At 43.1% G+C, this 27,221-nt stretch overlaps 1 protein-coding gene across 4 annotated transcripts in view; it reads left to right on the top strand.

Moving 5' to 3' along the window:
* The window catches only part of LOC143927637 (deoxyribonuclease gamma-like), a 63,319-nt gene that overhangs the window by 21,500 nt on the left and 14,598 nt on the right, over positions 1-27,221 (top strand). For all 4 annotated transcript variants that reach the window (XM_077451820.1, XM_077451822.1, XM_077451819.1 and 1 more), the window contains exons 2-6: positions 8,069-8,162; positions 10,675-10,763; positions 16,797-16,886; positions 18,354-18,466; positions 21,064-21,176. In XM_077451820.1, coding sequence (XP_077307946.1) covers positions 8,069-8,162; positions 10,675-10,763; positions 16,797-16,886; positions 18,354-18,466; positions 21,064-21,176 — 499 coding nt within the window. The remainder of the gene's footprint in view (positions 1-8,068; positions 8,163-10,674; positions 10,764-16,796; positions 16,887-18,353; positions 18,467-21,063; positions 21,177-27,221) is intronic.

The raw sequence follows: 27,221 nt of genomic DNA, 5'->3' as shown, positions 1-27,221 counted from the left end.
TCAAAAGAGCTCAGTGTTTTACTGGTGGTTTAGAAGTGCCTCAGTGTGAAAGGGGCCTTATGTTGCCCTCTCCAAAAATATGGGTTATAAATCAGCATGTTCTGATAAACCCAGCATACTTGTATGTATTAGCTGATTTAACCACTTAAGGACCACCTTACGCCGATATACGAATATGCAGAATGGCACGGCTGGGCACAAGCACGTACAGGTACGTTGCCCTTTAAGGGCCCAGCCATTGGTCGTGCGCGCGCCGCCGCCATCACGCTCGCAACCCGGTCCTGAGCTCCGTGCCCGCCCCCCGCCGGTGTCCAGCGATCGGGTCACAGAGCTGAAGAACGGGCAGAGGTAAGTGTAAACAAACCTCTCCCCGAGCTTCCTAGCGAGCTTGTTGCTGATCATCTGTTCCCTGTCATAGGGAGCAACGATCAGTGACGTCACACGCCAAGCCACGCCCCCCTACAGTAAGAAACACACATTAGGTCACACTTAACCCCTTCACTGCCCCCTAGTGTTAACCCCTTCACTGCCAGTGACATTTTTACAGTAATCGATGCATTTTTAGTCACACCGATCGCTGTATTAATGCCAATAGTGCCAAAAATGTGCCAAAATTGTCTGACGTGTCCACCATAATGGCGCAGTCACAATAAAAATTGCTGATCACCGCCATTACTAGTAGAAAAAAAAATATTAATAAAAATGCCATAAAACGATTCCCTATTTTGTAGACGCTATAGCTTTTGCTCAAACCAATCAATAAACACTTATTGCGATTTTTTTTACCAAAAATATGTAGAAGAATACATATCGGCCTAAACTGAGGAAAACTTTTTTTTAATATATCTTTTTTGGGGATATTTTTTATAGCAAAAAGTAAAAAATATAGAATTTTTTTTCAAAACCTACTCTTTCCTTTCCTACATGATATACAAGGCTGTTCTAATAAAAAGGTAAAAGCAGATCTGTACCAGCCCCCCCCCCCCCCCCCCCCCCAGGGCAAGGGCATGATAAGATAAAGGTGGAATTCAGATTGAAAACCTATTCATGGACAGACATCACCTCCAGCCATTCATTGTATTTTAAAAGAGTGTAGCATCTACCTATACACAGGTTTCCACCTAGCATGCATTTTTATACACTCAGCTGACACCTCACGGATGGTTTTGTCTCAATGGTAGATGGCAATTAACTGGTGAAATCCATATAAATTATTTTTATTATTAAAAATGGTCAACAAAATTATACTTATGAATATAAATAATAAGGGCCCTTTTACACTGATCAGCTTTTCTTCCGTCGTTGCCTTAACAAAAGCAAAAGAAAAATGCATGGCCATTAAATCCTATGGAACGCCTCACACCAGTCAGTTATGGGTCAATTGAGTTTTTAACCCCTTTCCGCCCACACTATAGCCAAAAGACGGCTACAGTGCAGGCTTACTTTGCCGGGGAGGGGGTGTACATGGACAACCTCCTTAGATCATGCTGCCGCGCAGCAGGGGGTCGCGCACTCTGCGATCGTCAGGTCCTTCAGACTCAGCTGAATCGCTGATCACAGATCAGGGTAAAGGACCAATCACAGCGACCCTTTACCACATGATCAGCTGTGTTCAATGACAGCTGATCACAGATGTAAACACAAGTAGGTTATTGGCTTTTCTTTTCTCACACTGACAGCCTGAGAAAGGAAGAAGAGACCCGATAACCAGCTTGTGTTAAAGGGACATCGACACTGATAATCAGTGCACTAATTATCAGTGTCCTGATTATCAGTACACTAATTATCAGTGTCCTGATTATCAGTGCAGTCCCAACTGTGCCCATCAGTGCTGCAAATCAGTACCCATCAGTGCTGCCAATCAGTGTCCATTAGTGCCTCCTTATCTGTGCCACCTATCAGTGCAGCTTACCAGCGCCCATCAGTTTTGCCTATCAGTGCCACCTGTCAATGCCCATCAGTGCCACCTATCAGTGCAGCCTCATCAGTGCCACCTATCAGTGCCCATCATTGCTGCCTATCAGTGCCCATCAGTGCCACCTGTCAGTGCCCATCAGTGCCACCTATCAGTGCAGCCTCATCAGTGCCACCTATTAATGCCCATCAGTGCTACCCACCAGTGCCCATCACTGCTGCCTATCAGAGCCATCTGTCGGTGCCCATCAGTGCCGCCTATCATTGTCCATCAGTACCACTTATCAGTGCCGATCATGCTGCCTATCAGTGCAGTCTATCAGTGTCCATCAGTGCCACCTGTCAGTGTCCATCAGTGCTGCCTATCAGTGCAGTCTCATCAGTGCCTATCAGTGCCACCTATCACTGCTGCCTATCAGTGCCATCTGTCCGTGCCCATCAGTGCCGCCTATCATTGTCCATCAGTGCCCATCATGCTGCCTATCAGTGCAGTCTATCAGTGCCCATCAGTGCCACCTGTCAGTGTCCATCAGTGCTGCCTATCAGTGCAGTCTCATCAATGCCCATCAGTGCCACCTATCAGTGCCCATCAATGACGCCTCATCAGTGCCCACCAGTGAGGCCTTATCAGCGCCCATCAGTGCAGCCTGTCAGTGCACATCAGTGAAGGAGAAAAATTACCCTTTTGCAAAATTGTATAACAACAAACTATGAAAACATTTTTTTTTCAAAATATTCAGTCTTTTTTCATTAGTATAGCAAAAAATACAGGAGGCGATCAAATACCACCAAAAGAAAGTTCTATTTGTCTGAATAAAATGATAAAAATGTCATATAGGTACAGTGCTGCAAGACCGTGCAATTGTCATTCAAATAGTGAGAGCGCTAAAAGCTGAAAAATTGGCCTGGGCAGGAAGGGGGTGAAAGTGCCCAGTAGGCAAGTAGTTAAAAGTCCCGCATGCTGCATTTTTTGTGCAGTAAAAAAAAACACCAAAACACACGCCTCCCCATGGAAATTATTGGAAAATGCATCTGAACACAGAAATACTGATCAAAAACACACGCTTTTGAGTCACATATCCCTTTTTCATAGGTGCAAAATGAGCCAGAAACACAGCAAAGACGTGGCAAAAACTTGTGTTTTTAACCGCATTTTTGCAACAGAGCAGTGTGAAAGAGCCCCAATCATCCACACTAACCTAAATAAAGATAATTAAATTATATATATATATATATATATATATATATATATATATATATATATATATATATATATTAGCATTGAACTGTAATATATAAGAATGTAACTATTTAAGAAACAATATAGATTCCTATTAAGGTATGAAAGAGTACCTTTGCTGTTGCACTTATCTAACTGCAAACACAACCTGATCGCTTTGAGCATTATTATATCTTCTTTAGAAAATGTATGATAAAAAGTAGAAATTTCATTTGACCATGATGTGATTATCACGACTTGTAAACATAAAGCAGAACTAAACTGTTTCTCAGCACCACAAGCTAAAAACACAATTTAGTTCATTTTTGCTATTGAAAGCAAACTCCCATCCATCCACGTCTCCATGCTTTATTTTGTTGAGAACTCACTTTGAAAAACACCCCCCTAGCATTTCTAGCTGCGACCATCTTGAATAAGGGCAGATCACATTTACTTCCTGGAATCCATCTGCCCTTAGCTCAAGCATGCATGCAAGTAAGAGAGTGTGCTTAGCTGAGAAAGCCCCTCCCCCAGAAAAAACAAATGCTCATGAAGACTCCTGAGATGTATGACATCATTTTGGCCTGGGCAAGAAAATAGGAAGTAACTGAAGAAATGTAAAAAAAAAAAAAAAGTTTAGAACATGGTAATATAATATACCTTCATATCGGTTTACTAATGCTAGCAGCATAATGATTAAAATACTTAATGTTGATTTAAAGAGCTTAGTTCTGCTTTAAAGGTGCAAGAAGACATTTCACTGAGAATTTAAAACAAACCCTTTAAAAAGGAAAAAAGGGAACCAATCAGTAGTCGTATTGAGCAGTGTCCTGTGGAAATTTGCCAATACCTCCTAGGGAACCTCGGGACCCTTAAAATTCAGGGCACTCAGATATGCAAACACTGACAGAAAAGTCAAAGGAAATCCCGCCCTCTCACACCTAACTATTAGTTACTGAGCTTGACTATAATGCTTAAAGAGGAACTGCAGTCTCAGACCTCCCAACATTTTGAGATCGGAATGAGGAACACCTACTAACAAACGTATGCAGGCATAGGACACGCCCCTGCCACACCCCCTTAAAGGAGAATTAACCAAAAAAAGGTTCATTAAATCCACAAGTGCTTTTTTCTTTACCACTACTATTCCTTTATATTGGCTTTTAAAATGTACAATTGCAGCAATTTAGAAATTGGATGAAAGGTTTAGGACTGGAAAACACTTTTTGAAAGATAAAAACAATATAGATCAGAGCAAAATGAGGGACAAATGAGGAGGAATGAGGGACAGACGGACATTGCTCCAAATCAGGGACAGTCCCTCGAAATCAGGGACAGTTGGGAGCTATGCAGTCTGCCCACATAATTTGTAATAAAAACATCTTTGCCATTCTGAAGCTTCCCTCCAACCACTTTGCATATTATTTTATATATGCTGTGGTTCTGTACTTGCCAAATATGCTGCAGCAATCTCCCTCCACTGTGTCTGGCTGCAACCATTTTAACTGTGGGCAGCTGAAGCTGCTGCCTGCTCACTTCCTGGATTTACACAGACGCACAGAGATGCTCCTCCAGCTCTGCAGCTCTCATTGGCCCTCCTATGACTCATCCCTCCCTCCCTTTCTGGCAAACTTTCATGAGCGTGAGAGAGCTGTGCATGATGTCATAAGCCTAGGCTTTTTATCAGAAAAGAAACAGGAAGTGGGCTGTATAAGGGATTTACTGGCAGGAAAAAAAAATATTTTACTATCCAAAGTTAAAACAACAAGAGCAGAAGATTTAATAGATGGAAAGATGAAAAAAATGACTGAAGTTCCACTTAATAAACAAAGGTGCAGCAAGCTGGTCAGGCACCCCCTTTCCTGCTCCATGTCTGTAATTGTATATTAGCGTGCCCCCTGGATGTATGGACTTGTAGTTCATTTGTACACAGAACTCTGTGTATGAATGAAGCGGCCATGTGGGCGGAGCCCCGCACAGCTGCGCTGATTTTAAACATTGACAGCTAGTATGGGGAACTTCTCCCTGTACTGCTATCACAGGGAGGGTATCGGGCAGTGGCTGCAGCATTGGGAACATGTTACATGTTCCACCCTAAAAACGGTGAGCTTATCCTTTAAAGAGGAAGTAAACCATGATGGGTTTACTTCTTCTTTGATTCCCTACAAAGGTAAAGCTGCTCCAGCGCTGTGATTCGCCGGAGCATGCGCACGGGAGCCGACACTCGCGGCATATCGCCGCGATCTGCGGCTTACCCAGTGCGCCTGCGCGCCGCTGTCTATGGTGCATGCGCCGTAGACAGCGGTGGCAGTCTTCAGGTAAATATCTCCTAAACCGTATAGGTTAGGAGATATTTCTTGGACCTACAGGTAAACCTTAATCTAGGCTTACCTGTAGGTCAAAGTGGTTTGTAAGGGTTTACAACCACTTTAACTAGCAGCCTAAAAAGCTACAGAACATAAATCAATTTTGAAGCTGACTAAAGGCAGCAGTAAGAGGGTGTTTCTCAGTCCGATATGGACCAGTTTGACGCAAGAATGATCTGTGTCTCGCGTGCTATCAAATGGCTCTAAGCTATGCAAGTGCTGGCTGCAAGATTCTTCACATTCTGGAACATGACCATTCGTTTTTACAAAAGAAAACAAACACAAACTTAAAACATTCATAGGGTCAAGGGAAAGACATGCATATGGGCGCCAAACCCAGTCCAAAGTGTATTTGTCTGTAATACAGTCACATATAAATGACCAGCTGCTGCTGCTGGTTATGTTGTTATAATTCAAATCCAAAAGTTGTTTTTTGTACCAGATCAAATATAGATCCATTTGGTTATAGTTTATTTTAAGGCCTATTCCACTCTTCTATACCCTGATGAAGAGCAGTTTTGTTGCCAGCCGAAACATGTTGGATGTATTTAAACAATACTTTGAGTTACTTCGCATCAACCTCCCCTGACACGCTGACATCATCGCGACCTGTATGTGAACGGGTGTATGCTGCCGGCCAAAGAATTCTTAATTGTTTGTTTTTACTATATACATGTAAGTGCTATTTTTATTTCTATTAAATTTTATCCTACGGATTCACACTATGGCCAGTCTTTTCTTCATCTTTATGAACCTATGACGGAGGTGTGCTCCGAATGGTCGCTGCTGTCCCTGGGCTATCATTGATGTTTGATCAAGGAAGGGTGATGCCAGTGATTTGAATCTGAAACGTCTCTTGCTGCATGAATGTAGTGGCGGCAGCACAGTGGTGTAATGGTTAGCACTCACCTAGCAGTAAAAAGGGTTGCTGGTTCAAATCCCAACCACGACACTACCTGCCCTTAGTTTGCATGTTCTCCCTGTGCCTGCGTGGGTTTCCTCCGGGTACTCCAGCTTCCTCCCACACGCCAAAGACATGCAGGTAGGTTAATTAGCTTCTGTCCAAAATTGTCCCTAGTATATGAATGAGGACCTTGGATTGTGGGCTGAGGGCAGGGACCAATGTGTGCAATGTACAGGGATAGGGGTAGACACTCACTCAGGTTGAACTGGATGGACTAGTGTCTTTATTCATCCTTACTAACTATGAATAATATCCAGGTGGTCTGTGGAAGTGCTATTACCAGGTTGATGTTTGGATTTATACAGGCTTCAATTAAAGAGGGAGTCCGCCGTTTTTTTTTTTTTAAAAGCCAGCAGTTACAAATACTGCAGCTGCTGACTTTTAAAATAAGGACACTTACCCGCCCAGCGCGCCCACGATGTCGGCACCCGAAGCCGATCTCTCGATCGTCTCTCGGGTGCTGCCGCCGCCATCTTGGGTATGGGAATCAGGAAGTGGAGCCTTTCGGCTTCATTTCCCGGTTCCCCACTGTGCATGCGCGAGTCGCGCTGCGCAATAAGGATGGACCCGCTGCCTCTGGGATCCGTGTGTTTCCCAGCAGGCAGCGGGGGACTTTCGGAAAGGGGCGTAATCTACGCCCCTTTACGCAGAGAGCTATCCCGGAAGTGGGTGCAGATACCTGTACTGTACAGGTACCTGCACCCCCCTCCCCCCTGAAAGGTGCCAATTGTGGCACCGGAGGGGGGGAGGATTCCAATGAGCGGAAGGTCCACTTTAGGGTGGACCTCCGCTTTAAGCTTGCCTCTGGTAAGCATGCAATCTATGTGGTTTATCACGCGTTGGTGGTGTCTGTACAATCACAGTTTTCATTCACCTCTTACTTAATTGGCCTTTATTGGACTCTATTTTTCACTATTATATATAATATTAGATTGTTTCTTTATTGAATACACAAATAGGTAAGTTAGCGCAGCTTTTTGCTGTTATTATAACCACAGTAAATGGCCTTACATGGGTTGTGTCTTTTCCACAAGCTACCATGATAGATGGGGCTTTTATTAACATGGGCTGTCCATTGACCATTAATGTCAATTTTTCTACATGGGCATCTCCAAAAATAGTGAAGCTATTGGATCAGCATGACAGCCAGGAAACTAACATGTTTAAAAGGAGGTTAGCAAGGGGGGGTCCATATTTCCTTTACGCTGTCTTTAAAAACTATTGCCTAATGTTATCTTGTGTGGGATTAGTGAACAGGAAGTTGGCTGTGTGGTTAGAAAAAAAACACGTATTACATCATCTTCAATTGAAACATTAAATTCTCATTTGTCTCCATCTTTGATCTATTTGTCAATGCAATTGTTTTATAGTGACCGCCCTGTAATTTAGAGACCCTTCACAGTGTACATAAAGGAATGACATTGCATTTTCCTTGCCGTACTTTCATGAGCTAACTTTGCTCTGCTTATCTCTATTGTGGCGGAATAGTTGGTTTTCAGTTTCAGTTCAGTAATAAAGTCACGCGAAGGAAGAAGAAGAGCGAAGTGTGGTTTTTAGCAATACGAGTAAAGTAAAAATGGATTGTCTGTGTCGTTTTAATCCTAGAGGGACTAAAAGAATGAAGATTGCTTCATTCAATGTCAGGAGGTTCGGGCTGAAGAAATGTAAAGACTGCAAGGTGTTTCCAATGATCACAAAGGTGAGTTTAACAAAAACAAATGCCTGTGTATAATAATACAGAGCCTCACTTATCTAAATTTGTAAAAGAAATTAGTTTTCTAATTAGATTGCAAAGCCTCGTATACACACAATCGGATTTTCCTACGGGAAATGTGTGATGACAGGCTGTTGGCGGAAAATCCGACCGTGTGTACGATCCATTGTTGGCCAACTTTCCGTGGACAAATGTTGGATGGCAGGTTTATAATTTTTCCACGGACAGCGGGCTGTTGTCAGATTTTCCGAGCGTGTGTACACAAGTCTGTTGGACAAAAGTCCAAAGTACAAACACGCATGCTCGGAAGCAAGGACGAGCCGGAGACGGTCGGTCTTGTAAACTTGCGTTCGTAATGGAGAATTAACATTCGTGACGCGGCAAATTATGAAATCTCGAAATGCAGCGCACAATTCTCTTCTTCTTTAATGGGATAATAATGAAGCTGCTTTGCTGGTGATACTGATAGAGTTATTGCAACAAATTTTCAAAGGCTTTTATATTTCTAGTGATCCCAATAATAATATTAATATGCTTTTTTTTTGCTTTTTTATTTGGGCAAGTTAACAGAACACCATTATCCCGTAGTTTTTTAAGATCAAAGATACAACTATGTCGGTGTCCCTTGTTAATTTTACATTGTATTTTTTTTTATGTAACTGCCTACTCCCAAACTGTCATTTGAAGTAAAACACATAGCCAAGTATTCTCCACAATTTTTTTTATTGTGCATTAAAAAAAGAAAACAAATAAAATTAGACATGCTATCTGCCACTAGAACTTAACCATAAACGCATTCTATGCATCCAAAAATATAGAAAATCAAATCATTATTCAACCAAAAAAATAATGTCAAAGCAATAACTCCAAAGCCAATAATAAATAACATGTTCTCTCCTCTGATTCCGCAACATGGCTGGTTGACGAATGGGGAGCTCAGAAACTAACTGAAAAGCACGAAATGAAAAACGCGAACTTAAAAGCGCTAAATGAAAAGCACGAAAAGAAAAGCGCAAATCAACACTCCCCAAACATCTACTAACACGAACTTAGCAGAAGGAGGCCATAGAGTGGCGCTAAAAAGCTGAAGAAAACACATAGTACATCACTACGTCCATATTTGTTGGCCAACAATTGTGTGTCCGTGTGTATGCAAGACAATTTTGGGCCAACGCCCTTCAGACAAAATTCCACGGTTTTGTTGGCCAACAATCCGATCGTGTGTACGAGGCTTATGAGTTTTTTGAGCGAACAAAAACTGTCAGTTAGTACAGTGATCTCCCCTGCTGAGCCATTGTGTTCTGACAGCGGGACTCCCCTCCTCGTCAGAACACTCCAATTAGCGATCTCCACCATTGGCGCCATTGAACATTGAACCTAGCAGTGCTAACGTTTAGGACAGTATGCAATAAGGGATAAATGCCAGACATGCAAGAAGTCTGGGAGGATGCTTGAGCTCTAATCCTCTACAGCCATTAATAAAAATCCACTCCACATACATACACAGCAATTCTCCCGCTTGCTGTTTTTAGCTCAAAAACCTATAGCCCAAAAGTGAACCTCTCCAGCTCCTCCAACACATGCCTTATGGGTGAAAGCAGTTAATGATGTCCTTGTTCGGGAAACTATACTAACAGGCAGTCTTGGCAAATTTACAAAACTATGGAATGTCTGGCTGGATGTACCAGGTGTATCCCCTTTACAGCTGATTAGAGATAGGCTACTGGGGTGGTTAATACATATTCATGTTTTATGGCGGGGATATGCAATTAGCGGACCTCCAGCTGTTGCAAAACTTCAAGTCCCATCATGCCTCTGGGTGTCATGCTTGTGGCTGTCAGTGTCTTGCTATGCCTCATGGGACTTGTAGTTCTGCAACAGCTGGAGGTCCGCTAATTGCATATCCCTGTTTTACGATATTGACCTCCCCCCAACTCCATAATTCAAAATACAGTCAATACCACACATTTGATTTCATGGGCTTGACCCTATTGTATAGCCACGTCGACATAATGTTTAATTTAGCTATACATGGCTGACCCTTTCTAACTCATGTAGAATGCCTGACTTTACAGACATTTAAAGCCGAGGGTACAATGTCTTTATTCTCAGAAGCTTGACTGTTGTTGTTTTGTGGTTCTTCTACCATTCCACACCTTACCCATCATATCATAGATATACTTTAATATGAGTCTCTGTGAGCTATTCTACTGGAAACTAAATCTGGCCACAGACGGTTCCATACCAGCTGAGATTCGAACCATATATAGGCAGTCTAAATGTACCCAAGTTGATCGATCGACATGCGATTTATCTGCAATTATTGGGGACCTATAGTTTCCGATTCGCTTGCAATAAAATGCTATGAGATATAGATCTGGCTGTGTATGAGTATACACATGGCAGCCCACTTTTGGTCCTTCTGGTGTTTATCCTGTACAAAGTTCCTAGTGGCAGGCCAAAGATGATGAAATAACAATCTCCATCCTATTTGCAGATTGCAGCACGGTATGATATCATTGTATTCCTGGAAGTTTTTGATGCAAAGGAGAAAGCTGCAAAAATGCTTGTAGATCAGCTAAACAGGTAAGTGTTGAGATTAAAATACTATTATTACTATTACAGGTGTTTATATACAGCTACAATTTGTGCAGCACTATACATATACAGTATATTGTACACTCACAGCGCTCAAGGACCTTACAATCTAAGGGCCCTAACTCAAATTCATACATACAAGGGCCAATTTAACAACCACTATGTGTTTGGAGTGTGGGAGGAAACCGGAGTACCCAGAGGAGACCCACACAGGCACAGGGAGAACATGCAAACTCTAAACAGACAGTGCCCTGATTGTCATTTGTACTGAGGAGCCTGGAGCTGCATAGCAGAAGCTCTAACCACTAAGCCACTGAGACTATTAACCACTTGACCACTGGGCACTTAAACCCCCTTCCTAACCAGACCAATTTTCAGCTTTCGGTGCTCTCACACTTTGAATGACAATTACTCATGCAACACTGTACCCATATGAAATTTTCACACAAAGAGCTTTCTTTTGCTGGTATTTAATCACTGCTGTGATTTTTATTTTTTGCGCTATCAATCAAAAAAGACTGAAAATTCGGTAAAAAAATAAATTAAAAAAATTCTTTGTTTCTGTTAAAATTTATTGGCGAGTATTGGCGAATATAGTATTGCACAGTGTTGCAGAGTATTGTCAGAGTATTGCACAGTGTTGCACAGTATTGGCAGAGTATTGCAGAGTATGGCAGAGCATTGCACAGTATTGGCACTGAACAGCGCTGTGGGCACTACACATCCAGGCCACAGCGCTGCTGCCATCTCTCCGCCTCTCCCCTCTCACTGTACCGATCGGTACAGAGAGGGGAGGGAGGAACCGGCATCATGACATGACGCCGGTTTATTTACATGTGATTGCTCCTTCTTTTGACGGAGCGATCACATGGTAAACGGCCACTACCAGCGGCTGTTTACCGCGATCCATGATGCGCCTGGTCTTCCGGACCCGGTGGTCACGGTCGGATGTTTGCGGGAGTGCACCCCAGGGGACGCGCGAGAGCAACATTCTGGGAGGACATCCATGGATGTCCACCCAGGAAAACACGACCGCGCTGTAGCCATCTTTCGGCTATGGCGTGGTTGGCAAGTGGTTAAGCTTTGCATAGCCCTAGACATTGGTTTGTAAGCAGGACTTGCCACCAGCAATGATCAGGCTGGCCCAGGGCACCTCCCACCATCTTCCTGCAAAAAGGAACAACGTAGGGTACCAGACACCGGCAACATGGAGGAAATCTGCCATTTTGGCTACTCATTTTCCCCTAGCCCAAGGCCCACCTCCAAAAATAAAGGAATATCTACAGGTTCAGCCTTTTTAACCTTTACTCGAGGGATCCAGCAGGGATCTGAGAGTCAGAGAAGTCTAGAGAGAGATGGTGAGCTAAGCTTAAAGTGGGGTACCCCCTAAAAAAAACCTGCCCCAGGGTCCAGCGATGCAGGGGAACGAAGCCCCCCCTCGTTCCCCGCTCCGCTCACGGCGCCGTCATGCATACTATGGGCACCCGGCTGTGACTTCACAGCCGGGCACCCACTGCGCACGCGCCAGCGGCGCAGGGCGCCATGATATGCCGTACAGTCACCTGGGACACGTAACAGGTCCCAGGTGAATGTGCGGCGCGAGGGGAAATGTCACCAGCCTGGGCAATGAAGAAGGCAGACTACGAAGGACCCCCTAGCAACTGGTATTTAGAGGTGAGTAAAAAATTTTTTTTTTTGCCAATTATTTTTTTTTCATTTTTTTTACGAATTTTAAGCAGCTTTTAATTTTTTGGTGGCAACACCACTTTAAGGATCTACAGTGGGATACTGTGAGTTAAGCTGTGGCTATAGGAGGCAGCGGTTGCTACAAGATACATTCTGCTTAAAGGCCATTTATCTGTATTGCTGTCTGCCTAGTTTTATTTTTGTCTATGGAGTTTGCCTAATTGCTATTGCATCTGCTTAAGAGTGTCCTGTGCCCTAACCCTCTCTCCCACCATTCCTGTTAAGAGAAATAAAAGTCTCCTTGTTCATTTTTACAAAACGTGACTGGCGCCCAATCTTTTCACCTAATACCACACCCACCATGCCTAGTTACCTGCACCCTAAGGAGGAATGCCAGTTCTCCCTGGCTCTGGGGGTCATCATCAGGTCCTTGGAAGCTACATATTTTTGGCACTTTTGGTGTGTGTGTGTGTGTGGGGGGGGGGTACTTGGTTTTGACAGCTACCTGCTCCCACTTCCAGGCGGTATGCCGCGGCGATCCATCGGTAGTTCTCTTCCCCACCATCACAGGTCCCAGGAGACTGCAGGACCATTTACAAAGTGCAATGCGGTTCGTACATGCACAGTGGGAAGCAGGCTGTGAAGCCGCATGGAATCATAGCCAGCTGCCCACAGTAAACATGCCGGTGCCGGGGACCTGGAGACAGGAGAACGACTGGTTTGGGTGAGAATGGCGCTGGACCACTGGATAGGTGAATTTCTTTTTATTAAAAGTCAGCAGCTACAGTACTTGTAGCTGCTGACTTTTATTTTATTTTCAAACAGGCCGAAGAACCACTTTTCTGTTTCAGAAAATTCTAAATTTTAGATTTTTTTAAAAGTAAAGATTTAAAAACAGTACCTAAAATTTTCTGGTGTAAGTTTCCCACACTTTTAATGGCTGTAAATGGTCTTTTTTGGTTATAACAGGCTGGCTCTAGTCTTGTTTATTGAGGTATGGTTCCACATCACATGACAGCACACATGCCTGAATAAATACTACAACACACAAGTGTTCATTGATAGTAAAAATAAACGTCACTCACACATTCCAATACACAGGTTTAAACAAGTGCAAGAAGTTCCAGGGAACTGGATTTGACTAGGTGGCAAAGAGAAGTAATCAATGTACCGTATTTTTCGGACGATAAGGCGCACCGGATTATAAGGCGCACTAGCAACGACCGGCTAATATAATGGATATTTCCATATATAAGGCGCATCGGACTATAAGGCGCACTGGATTATAAGGCGCATTTAATGAAACACAACTCGGATGCGGTACTGTAAGTCAAATTTTATTCAACTCTTTAGCAATAACCATAAAATGGTCTATAACAATAACTCTTAACACTGTTCAATTAAATACAAAACCAGACACTCACTTTTTCACTTTATTCTTCAATAACTCTTAACACTGTTCAGTTACCGGTGAATACCGTACAAAACCAGACACTCACTTTTTCACTTTATTCTTCTCCCGCAAATCCATCAAATTCTTCGTCTTCAGTGTCTGAGTTTAACAATTGGGCGATTTCGGCATCAAGCACGCCTGTATCCCTCTCATCATTCTCATCAGTATCCGAGTCAGGCTCGTTGCTGTCATCGGTACCGGTACTTAGCTGTTCAGTGATAATTCCGGACTTCTTGAAAGCTCGGATTACACTGGTGACTGATACCTTCGCCCAGGCATCCACGATCCACTGGCAGATAGTGGCGTAACTCGCCCGGCGTTGCCTCCCTGTGTTGGTGAATGTGTGTTCGCCTTCTGTCATCCAATGCTCCCACGCAGCTCGCAGTTTAACTTTAAACGACCTGTTGACACCTATATCTAGTGGCTGCAGTTCTTTGGTTAATCCACCCGGAATGATGGCAAGCACCGAATTAGTTTTCTTCACTTGGGCTTTGACAGTATCTGTCAGATGGGCGCGCATGGAGTCACAGACCAATAGGGATGGAGATTCGTGGAAAAAGCCACCCGGTCTCTTGACGTAAACCTCTCTCAGCCACTCACTCATCTTCTCCTCGTCCATCCAGCCCTTCGGGTTAGCCTTGATGATGATGCCAACCGGAAACTTTTCTTTTGGCAGAGTCTTCCTCTTGAAAATTACCATGGGTGGTAGTTTCTGGCCATTAGCCTGGCAACCGAGAACTACAGTGAAGGATGACTTTTCGTTTCCTGTAGTGCGTATAGATACCGTACTGGTCCCTGTTCTCTCGACAGTACGGTTTACAGGGATATCAAAGGTAAGGGGGACCTCGTCCATGTTGGTGATGTGCTCTGGTCGGATTTTCTGTTCATTGATCTTGTTCTTGCAGTAGGTATGGAAAATGGCCAGCTTTTCTTTGTAATCCTTTGGCAGTTGCTGTGACATAGTGGTTCTTGTGCGGATAGAGAGATTCCGCCTTTTCATGAAACGGAAGCACCAAGAGGGACCTCCTCGAAAGTCGTTGATCTCCATGTCGCGTGCGATCGCTGTTGCTTTGAGTCGAATAGAGACAGTAGAGACGCTTCTACCTGCGGTTCTCTGTTCAATAACCCACTGTTCAATTTTGTCCTCCAACCGTGGCCATCTTGCTTTGTTTCCTCGGAAACTCAGTTTGGTCTTCTTTACCTGGCGCAGGGCATCTTCTTGCTTCCTCCACTTTCGTACCATTGATTCATTAATGTTGAATTCTCTCGCAGCTACTCTATTTCCATGCTCTACTGCATGACTGATAGCCTTCAGTTTGAAATCCGCTTCGTAAGCATGTCTCTTAACAGGAGCCATTTTTGGGGCAGCGGGTATACCGTAGAAAATGAACGAATGAATGCGCACACCTCCTGACTAAGATGGCCGTAATGCCCAATCCAAGCAGTGCAGCTTCGTGAGCATTACGGCCATCTTAGTCAGGAGGTGTGCACATTCATTCGTTCATTTTCTACGGTATACCCGCTGCCCCAAAAATGGCTCCTGTTAAGAGACATGCTTACGAAGCGGATTTCAAACTCATCGCTATCAGTCACGCAGTAGAACAACCTGAGAGAGGTTTACGGTACGTCAGTTTACGGTAAGAGACCGGGTGGCTTTTTCCACGAATCTCCATCCCTATTGATCTGTGACTCCATGCGCGCCCATCTGACAGATACTATTAAAGCCCAAGTGAAGAAAACGAATTCGGTGCTTGCCATCATGTCAACAGGTCATATATAAGGCGCACCGGATTATAAGGCGCACGGTCGATTTTGTGAGAAAATTTAGGCTTTTACGTGCGCCTTATAGTCCGAAAAATACGGTAATATACAGCATTGCTATTGTGCTATTTGCCAGTTCATGGTGGAATCATTCATTTTGGCCAGTGGGAAATGTAGGGGGCTACTGGGAACACTGGGGACCTGAATACGCCTACAGTGCTGTGTTTGTAACTGTGTTTAAAAAGTAATTGCAGCCTTTTCTGCTACATTTTTTTGAATACATTCCTTGGATGCCAAGTTAAAGAGGAAGTAAACTCTCCCAATCTGATTCTTCTTTTCATTTAGTCCATTAAATGAATGAATGAAATACTTGTATAGTGCACAATGCGAACTGAATCGCCTCTAGGCGATAATAAGTAATTATCACACTATAGCCACTGTAATCCAGTCCAAATCGCATATTGCTTACTGTTTAAAGAAACTTTAAAAAAAACTTGTTTCCAGGGGTTAGGCAGCGCCATCTTAAGTATTGTTTTCTGAGTCCACAGTGGAGTGTATTTCCGCCCTTACATTGAGCACTTCCTGTACTGTTAACCAAGCCTCCTTCTCAATACAAAGTTTCTATGGCAACCCTGCTTCCCTGTTTATAGCTGATTTGTTTTATTTCATAGTATTTACTTGTGCTGATTATCTAGTGTTTGCCTGTGTCAGACTTATCAGCTTCAGCTGATAAGACTGCAGTAATGCTGTCTGATGCCCTGGTTTACACTGCATGTGATGTCACATGGTCACATGGGGTGTAGTAGGAAACTCTGAGTGATTATGCAGTCTCGTGGGATTTCAGTGTTGTGCCATAGGAAGTTGTGATAATAGATAGACAAGTACACAGATTGTGCTGTAAATCAGGGGAGATCTGGGCATGCACAGTGACGTCATTCTAAAGAAGCAAAAGGATTACAACAATACTAAGCAAGTAAGGAGATATCTACAAGCAGTGTTCATTAGGGTTTTTTATGCTGATTTACATGGGACAAAGTTGTGGGGGGAAGTTTATAACCACTTTAATTCTTTGTGTGCCTTGTTTTAGCACGTATTTATGTACTTTTTATTTATTTGAACAGCACGGGTGAGAAAGGAGCTTCATACCAGTACATTATAAGTAAACCATTGGGAAGAGGTGATTATAAAGAGCAGTACTTGTTTATATACCGGTAAGTGATATAGTTTTATATGTGTCCATTCATGAATGGGTTAAAGCAGTATTAAACCGCCAGTGTTTCGTAGTTGAACACTTTGAAAAGCATGCTTGTATGTGATGGTAGCCCGGTCTCAAGTGGTTTTAAGGTGACAACGGTGTCAATCCTTGATTTTAATGGGGAATTGAGGACTTTCTGTGCATGTATGGCTAAATGTTGTTTTTTTGATATGTGATCTCAATAAGGTTTTCTACTGGTTACACTGCTATTGGTCCTCTAGTGTAGTGGTTCTCAACCTCAGTCCTCAAATACCCCGAACGGGCCAGGTTTTCTGTTTTTTCTTTACTGTGCACAGCTGCTTTAAATCAATATTAATGACATTTAAAAAAGGCAAATCCACTTTGCACTACAAGTGCACTTGGAAGTGCAGTCGCTGTAGATCACTATCAATCTGAGGGGAAGATCTGAAATGAGGGGAAGCTCTGCTGATTTTATCATCCAATCGTGTGCAAGCTAAAATGCAGTTTTTTATTTTCCTTGCATGTACCCCTCGAATCTACAGTGACTGCACTTTCAAGTGCACTTGCAGTGCAAAGTGGATTTGCCTTTCGTAAATAACCCCCATGGTGTTGATAAGAACTATTTTATCTAAGGGAAGTTCCCAAAACATGGGGTACTTGAGGACTGAGTTTGAGAACCACTGCTCTAGTGAAGCTATTTTGTGAGTGACATTCATCCAACGAATGTTTTATAAATGGACCCCTAATGCCGCGTACACACGACCGGATTTTCCGGCAGACTAGGTCCAACAGAATCAGTCCGTCGGACAATCCGATCGTGTGTGAGCTAATCCGATAGTTTTTCGTTTAAAAAATCCGACTGACCTAGAAATAGAACATGTTTCAAATCTGTCCGACGTATTCAATTCCTATCGGGAAAACCGTTCGTCTGTATGCTGGTCCAACAGACCAAATACGACGCAAGGGAAGCTATTGGCTACTGGCTATTGAACTTCCTTTTTTAGTCCTGTCTTACGTCATCACGTTCAAAACGAACGGACTTTCAAACGGACTTCGTGTGTGGGCAAGTTCATTCGCTTGGAAAGTCTGTCGGAACTCCACCGAAAGTCTGTCGGACCTAGTCTGCCGGAAAGTCCGGTTGTGTGTACGCGGTCAACTGTATAGTATAGATGACAGCTCTGAGGTTTGCTTGGCCTGCTTTGAATTTCCTTGGTCCCCATGGGTCCTATTGTGATTGGTTTGCATTGCAGCTGCAAGCTTTTCAATCACACTGTCAATGACACAGGAAGGGAGGGTAAATCTTGCCAAATGGGACAAAGACAGCAAAAGAAACCGGAAAAATGCCCTAACTCTTCTCTATTCCATCTGAAATGAAATGTCCTGTTTATACAGAGTAATGTTAGGATGTCAAAACCCATAATAACCATCCATGGTTACATGTTATATGTGATTGCTGTTGCAGGGGAGACTTGGTGAAGGTAAAGGAACAGTATCAATATGCTGACATGCAGCAGGGCGACGAGGATTCCTTTGCACGTGAACCATTTATCATCAGATTTGAATCAAAAAAGACCGGTATGTGAAAATAAAGTCTTAATGTACATTCATAAATGTAGTATTGTTACTATGTATTACTATTGTATATATATATATATATATATATATATATATATATATATATATATATATATATATGTTATATGTATTACTATTGTATATCTATGTAATATGTATTACTATTGTTATACTGTAATACTATCACTACATGTATTACCTATTACTGCAGGTTCATTTACAATATAAAGTACAAAAGCAACAAAGTTACGCTGTTTATAGATTTATATGAAAGCTGCACTTACATTTTGTGTAGCGGGAACAAGCGTACCCTCTCGTGAATTTAGTTGAGCGACTTGCGCACGATTTTGTGTGTTGCATATAAGGCAACCCAGTTACTTCATACGCTGCCCTTTGTGAGTTTGCATCCTGAAAAGAAGTTAATGGTCCTTCGTTGGCGACAAGCATAGCACGTTTTTAAATCGCATTACATTTGGAGTGCCATTAAAAAGTAATAGCACTTAAAAGCGCATTGCTCATTCTGTCACGATTTGAGATTGCAGGCAGGATCACAGCAATTCTGCCCAAGATCCCAAATTGCAAGATGTGAATGGGGCCTAAATATTCTGAAAAAAAATGCTTACTGAGTTACAGAGACACGTAATTAAAGGGATTGTAAAGGTTCGTGTTTTTTTACCTTAATGCATCCTATGCATTAAGGTGAAAAAAAAAGCCTGGCAGTCACCGCCCCCCAGACCCCCATTTTACTTACCTGAGCCCCTTCATCTCCTCGGCGGGTATGCACTGTCCCTCTTTCTACGGGGTCCCAGCCCTTGATTGGATAGATTGATAGCAGTGCAGCCATTGGCTCCTGCTGCTGTCAATCAAATCCAATGACGGGGCTGGGCCGAGTCTGACATTCGTGTCTGTGGACACAAATGCTGGACTCAGGAGCGTGCCCGCAAGGTAACCCCCTCGGGAGAGCGCTTCTCCTAGGGGGTTATCTGATGTGGGGAGGAGCCACGAGACCCGCCGGGGGAACCCAAAAGAGGATGAGGGCCGCACTGTGCAAAATGAGCTGCACAGTGCTGCTAAGTATGGCATGTTTGTTATTTTTTTTAAAGAAAAAAACAATCCTGTACAATCACTTTAAAGCCTAGATGAACCTTCCTAATTTATTACTGTAATGTAGTCGGCAACAAATACAATAAGGAATAGGCCTCTTTCTATATGCTACAGCAAAGGGAGAGTCAGATTCCTATTTTTAAAGTGTTACTAGACCCAGTAATATGAAAATAGTTCATTACCACTATATACCTTTTCGGCTGATCTGTATACCACAGTCAGTGATAAACTGCAGAGTTTCTCCAGTGCTGAGAGTTCGGGTAGGAGGAGATTTCCATTACAGCCTGTATACACGCCCACGTGTGTGATGTCAATATCATGTGACCTTGCTATCTCTGAGAACAAAGTAAATGTTCTCTCCAGCATAAAAGACACAACTAAGCAAGTGCAGGTCGGCTACCCTGCCTGTGCATACATCCCAACTTTCTGAAATGGGAATAAGGTACACTTATTAGCAAAAGTATGCAGGCATAGGACACACCTCCTGCCACGCCCCCTTAAAGGAGAATTGTACTAAAGAAAATGATTGGCTAAACCCACAAGTGCTTTTTTACCACTACTATTCCTTTATATTGGCTTTTGAAATTTACAAATGCAGCAATGTAGAAAGTAAATGAAAAGTTTAGCACCGTGAAACACTTTTTGATCGATAAATAATGCATTTTATATACAACTATATAGATCAGACCAAAATGAGTGACATATGAAAAGGAAAGAGGGACAGAGGGACTTTGTTCAGAATGAGGGACAGTCCCTCAAAATCAGGGACAGTTGGGAGCTATGCTTGTGTTAGCTGGCTTTCCCCAGATAGACAATGCAGGAAGGGGAGGATCAGAGAAGACAGCATAAAACAGCCTTTTCCATTTGTTTAGATGCTGCATCTAAACAAATGGAACGGAATGAATTAATAATAAATAATAATAATAATAAAACGTTTATTATTATTATTGTTATTTATTATTATTAATTTGTTACGTTCCATTAGTTTAGATGCGGCATTCATTATTTCGGATAATTCGTAACTTCGGATAAATTCATATGCGTTACGTTTACTAACAGCCAAATTTGAAAGGAAATTCCAATACCTATGATTTAATAATTAGTTATTATTAGTTAGTTATTCTTTCGAATGTTCAGAATTTCTTTTTAATATTCAGATTTTAGAATTTTCTAATTTACGAATTCATGAATTTTCGAATTTACGAAATACAATCATAACCAATGGCCCGAAAAATAAAAAATAAACACAAAAAAACGAATGAAACAAAAACAAACAAATTTTGCACCAGGCCGTTCCTTCTGCCTCGCCTGTACAAGGTGTGACTGGGTTATGTAGGTATTTTGGATATTTTTTTTTTATCGTATTGCACAGTTTTATTTTATGGAAAAAAGAGTGATCTATAACCACCAATTATCTTTTATTCTGTCCACTACTCTGAACTGTGGTCACTGCTGCCCCCTAGTGATATGATATCCATTTTTTTTCATTTCAGCTGTAAAGGATTTTGTCCTCATCCCCATCCACACGACTCCCAAAGATTCCGTGCAAGAAATAGACGAATTGTTCGATGTGTACCTTGATGTGAGCAAAAAATGGGATACAAAGGTAACAACACACTGCCATAACAGCAGACCCCACCGGAAACATAACCAGGGCTCGTTCTCAAGGCGGTGACCTGTGATTTCCTGCAGTGGATCAACACAGATCACCGCTAGGGCACATAGAAGGTATGTAAAAAGTTTGTTCTGCACTCCTGTGACCCGTTTTCAGCAGACAGGGGGCTGAAGTCGGCTGTCTGCTGATGTCACAGAGCCAGTCCAGGCTCGGGCAAGATCACGACACTTGGGTCGGGATCGGCCCATGTGTCTGGACCGGCACCCAGCTCAGCCTCTCAGGGAGCCTCTGGGAGCCTGAGCCGACCACCCCCGTCCCTTCCACAGCCCAGCACCCCAGTGATCAAGGAGGGGGCACAGCAGAGTGGTGACCGACAGTCAGCAGTTCTCTGCTCAGGGAGCCCCAAGAATCGAGCGATCTGCGGTGTTAGATTGCTCGGTTCCCAGTGTTAGAGCCGGCGGGGGACAGAATACACCTAGGTAGGTATAAATCTGCAAAAAACCCCAACCCCATGCTTCTCTTTTAACTACTGTGTATGTTTTTTTGTTTTGTTTTTTATGAAAAGGCTAAATAGATTTTTTCACACTGCCGCTGTGTGGTCACGTGATCCCCCTCCGCTCTTATTCCCTGATCTATGGAGCAGTGGGAGGGGCCAAGATATCCCTGTGATGTCAGCCGGCCAGCAGAGGTGGATCACGTGACCATACACATACACAATACAGTACACAATAGTTAATAGTCACATAATACAGAGAGAATACATGTATATTTGCTGCATATTGCAGATGAATAGCAGCAGGTGGGGCAGGGAGGAAAGCGGCTATCATGCTGAGGCTGGAAGGGAGTTGGAGAGGAAAGAGACTCACAGCAGAGAGAGGGATAACGAAGGCACATAACCTGACCATGGTATCAGGGCTCAGCAGCCTTGATTACTGTGGTCAGCACAGACGGGAACACAGGAAAAGTCAGGGTCAATTAGGTATTTCACAAAATAGGAAGGGGCAAATTACACAGCACAAGCACTGTGCTATAGATCATGCCTTAACCACTTCAGCCCCGGACCATTTTGCTGGTCAAAGACCAGACCACTTTTTGCAATTCGGCACTGCGTCGCTTTAACTGACAATTGCGCGTTCATGCGACATGGCTCCCAAACAAAATTTACGTCCTTTTTTTCCCACAAATAGAGCTTTCTTTTGGTGGTATTTCATCACCCCTGCGGTTTTAATTTTTTGCGCTATAAACAAAAATAGAGCGACAATTTTGAAAAAAAATCATTATTTTTTACTTTTTGTTATAATAAATATCCCCCAAAAATATATAAAAAACATTTTTTTTCCCTCAGTTTAGGCTGATACGTATTCTTCTACATATTTTTGGTAAAAAAAATCGCAATAAGCGCTTATTTTTTTTTTTTTCAATTATTTTTTTATTGAGATTTTTCATATAACATATACAGGAAAGAATGAATAAAAAAGCACAAACAAATGAATATGACCAATAGTAGAGTTGGCAAGAAAATGTACAATTCTTTTAAGTTGAAAAGAATACATATATCAATTGGCAGAGCACAAATATGATATCAGTACCTCATTGAAACGCTATTATAAACTATATATCATGCTTTCCAATGTTTCTCGATAATAAGTACTATTCTCTCTGCTATGATATGAGGTCGTGGATAGTCAAAATGAAGGAAAGGGGAAAGGAGGGAGGGAAAAGAAACGGGGTAAAAGAGAAAGAAAAGAATAAAAGGGGGGTAAAGGGGGGTAAAGGGTCCAGGGTCTAGTGATCCCCTCCAAACAATACATCTTTATCACTTAGTATCAATTAGTATCCCTTAGTAGGGTCAAGCAGGTTTATACCAATCTGTCCACACTTGCCATTTACTAACCATCCTCATTCTGTTTCCCTGCCTACTAGCAATTAAGGTTTCATATGCACAGTGGGTTTGGGTAGTAACCAGGACTTCGGATACTTTCGGGGCATAGTCGGATTTCCAATATTTCGCTATCAATGTACGGGCCACCAAAAGAATGTGTGTTATCACTACTCTAGATTCCAAGGGGAAGTTGTTTATACCTATATTCAGTATAGCTAAGGAGGGGTTAGGTCTAGTTATGATCCCCGGCACGCTGGAGACAACGCGGAGCAAGGAATTCCAGAAGCTCGTCAGGCTCCTACAGCTCCAAAACACGTGGTATAAATTCCCAATGTCTCCACATCGCCTCCAGCACAACGGGGACCCTCCACCATCAAACTTAGATATTTTGTAGGGGGTGAGATACCATCTAAGGGCGATCTTTTGTGATAGTTCCCAGTGGTTAACGGACTTGGAAGAGGCATAGATAGCTCGGAAAGCTTCTTTCCATTGCTGAAGCGTAAAGGTAGTATTCATATCCCTTTCCCACAATAGGTAGGGGCGGGATTTAATAAATTCTAACTTGTTTTGGTACAGATTATAAAAAAGGGAAATTCCACCTCTAGCTAGGAAACTGGAGTTGTAGAACTTCCAAGCAACCTTAGGAACAAGCACTTGGCGTGATTTTATGGAACCCAAGCAATGCATCACTCGGTAGTGGGTATATCTGTCTGACGGGGGAAGGCCATACTGTTTCTGAAGCATATCAAATTTAATGGGTCAGTGTATAAGTCAGCAATAAATTTAATTCCTTTGTTATGCCATTTAACCATGGAAAGGTTGAGAGCTATATAAGAAACCACCTCCAACGGCACAGGTAATTCCAGAATTTCCCGACCCTCCGAAGCAAGTTTAAGAAGAGTTTTCCAGGCCATCAGGGAGGCCCGGATAGTAAGAGGAAGGGTATGCACAGGGAGAGGTTTCAAAGTGTCTAAGAAAAGCAATAATTTTAGGTCATCTGTCGGGCATAGGGCCTTCTCCAGCGCCACCCAAGGATTTTCGCAGGAAGGATTAAACCAGTGTTTGAGTTGTGTAAGAAGTGAGGCCCTATAGTAATCCCGGAGGTCCACCAGTCCCATTCCTCCCGCCTGTCTATGCTTTACCAGTAGTGATTTGGCACATCTCGGTTTTTTGCCTCTCCAAATAAACTGTTTGAGTAGTGCATTAAAGGGACCAAAATGAGCCTCCCCTAGGGGGATCGGAAGGGTTCGAAACATGTACAAAATCTGTTGCAGAATAATCATTTTAAAGGTAGCTAGCCGTCCTGTCCAGGTCAGTTCAGTTTTATTCAGTTGAGCGGTTTCAGTTTTAAGTTTTGTCAACAAGGAGGAAAAATTAGAAGGGGCCAGTTGTTTCAATTCTTTCGTTACTTTGATTCCCAGGTAGGTAATGTGTTCCTTGCTCCAGCTATAAGGGAATTCCTGTTTCAATGCGGTCTCTAAGGGAGGGGGAATGTCTAGTCCCAGGATTAAGGATTTAGTTGAATTAACCTTATAAAAAGAGATATCTCCAAACTCCTTCAGGGTCTGATGAACCTGTCTAAGAGAGATGGCTGGGGATCTCACCCTCTCCGCCAGTGGCTCAATGAGGAGGTTGAAGATGGAGGGGGACAGCGGACACCCCTGTCTCGTTCCATTCGATATATCAAAAACTGATGACAACATATTAGATGTGTAAACCTGTGCGCAGGGAGAAGAATACAGGGCCAGCACTGCCGAAAGTATGGGGCCCGAGAAACCAAACTGCATCAAAACCCGCTTCATGTATCCCCAGTGGATCCTGTCGAACGCCTTCTCCGCATCCAAAGATAGGAGCAGAGAAGGCGTCCGACAGGTCTTTGCATACTGGACCACGTCAATGACCCTTCTGGTAGCATCTGAGGCCTGCCTGCCCGCAGTGAAGCCCGATTGATCAGGGTTAATGATAGATGGAAGTATCGGGAGTAATCTGAGCGCTAAAATTTTTGCATAGACCTTAACATCGGTATTAAGTAAAGATATCGGCCTAAAATTGGCCGGAGTTGTAGGCTCCTTGCCCGGTTTCGGGATCGTGACAACATATGCTTTAAGCATCTCCCTAGGGAAGGAGGCGGAGGACACTGCTGCTGCAAATACCTGTTGAAGCGTTGGGGACAACTGCTCACCAAAAACCTTATAATAGTCATTTGATAGGCCATCTGGACCCGGAGACTTTCCTAATGGGAGCGTGCCGATGACTTTTTCAATCTCAGACCTCGTTATTGGGTAGTTGAGGAGAGTTAACTGCTCCTCCGTGAGCTTTGGCAACCGAATTTTGGCCAGGAACGACTGAATAGCATCGTCGGTAGGATTGGGGGTGTTTGGGTCTCTATCTAGATTATAAAGTGCCGCATAATATTCGGCAAATGATTCTGCTATCTCCTGTGGATTAACTAATTTTCTGTTGTCTGGAGACCCTAGGAGATATGGTATTTTAGATTTAGTCCTAATGCCCCTAAGCCTTTGAGCTAGAAATTTGCCCGCTCTATTCCCTGAGGCATAAAAGGACATACGCAGGGAACGCACATATTTATCACTTTGGTCTATGAGCATAAGTCTGAGATCAGAGCGGGCTCTAGAAAGTTGTTGAGCTAATTGGGAATCAGTATTGGCTTTATTGAGGGATTCAAGAGTTTTTATGGTGGCAAGCAGCTGGTCAACCTTCTGTGTCCTCCGTCTCCTCTCCCCTGCACATATCTTAATCATCACCCCTCTAATATATGCCTTATGGGCACACCATAAAACCATCGGGTCGTCTAACGAACCTTCGTTACAAACAAAGTAGTCCTTCAAATGTGCTCTAATACTAGTAACATGTTCTGGCATCTGAAAGATACGGGAGTTGGCTCTCCAAATGTAGGCTGGACCAGGACCACGGCCCTCCATCACCACCATGGAGACCGGGGCGTGGTCAGACCACGTAATGTCATGAATAGTAGATGTAGAGATTAACTGTAACAGCTGTTTATCCACAAGTATCAAGTCAATTCGGGAATACGAGTTATGCCTGGGAGAATAAAATGTATAGTCTCGCTCTTCACTGTGTTGGCACCTCCAGACATCATACACATCCGACGCATGTATAAGAGGTTGCAATTTGGGAGGGAACCGCTTGGCGACTGTAGTGGAGTCCAGAGCAAAATCAGGAGTAATATTGTGATCTCCACAGATAATTAGGGAACCCCATTTCATATTTTCAATCTTCCTATACAGTCTTTGCAAAAACCGAATTTGGTGGGTGTTGGGAGCGTAGAGATTGACCAGGGTATACGGCTTGTTATTAAGCTCTCCTTGAACAATCAGGTATCTACCCGATGGGTCCGTATGCAACTCCTTCAGGACAAAAGATACCGAGTCCCTAATAGCAATAAGGACCCCTCTGTGTTTCTTCGGTGCACAGGACATGAAAAGGGATGGAAAGCTTTTATGTTGGAATTTTGGTGCATTGCCATCTTCGAAATGTGTCTCCTGTATGTATAGGACATCTGCTTTAAGTTTGAGAGCTTCTCTCCAGGCCGAAGAGCGCTTTGCAGGATGATTCAACCCGTTAGCATTAAATGAAACTACTTTGAAAGACATAATTTAACAGGTATTTGATGATACTCACGGCATCTGGGGGAGATACCATCAACGACCCACAGACTTCTACTGCGACCACACGGACAAATGAGTCTATTCAACAGACTTTCTGATCTTGAAAAAAGAAGAAAATCACCAGACCCTGGAGAACGTAAATGGAAAAGGGGGAAAGGGGGAAAGGGGGGGAGAAAGTAGTGTCTATGTAAGAAAAACAAAACAGTAGTAAAAAGGTAGGTTTCAACAAGAACCAGAGGGCGGAAAAACCGTCCATTATTGCAGGGGGGGGAAAAAGAACGCACTAATGCTCCATAGTGCGGCAAGGCCCCAATGTGTATCTGCCCGTGTCTCGGCGAGGGATAAAAGCATGTCAAGGATTACTTTTCTTAGAGTTTTTCTTCTTCTTATGCGACACTGTATGCCAACCATCCGGAGAATGTGCCACCTTTGCGGAAGCAGGCTCGTCATCCGTCTGTACCGGTAGGATGGCTAGGGAGCGTAGCAGGGCCAAGCCCTCTGTTA

This window comes from Lithobates pipiens, unplaced genomic scaffold (assembly GCF_037356315.1).
Source record: "Lithobates pipiens isolate NorthernLeopardFrog02 unplaced genomic scaffold, aLitPip1_a1.2 Scaffold_23, whole genome shotgun sequence".
In the NCBI taxonomy this organism is placed as follows: Eukaryota; Metazoa; Chordata; class Amphibia; order Anura; family Ranidae; genus Lithobates; species Lithobates pipiens.
Note: the sequence above shows the minus strand (reverse complement) of the source record. Positions and strands in the feature narration are given on the sequence as shown.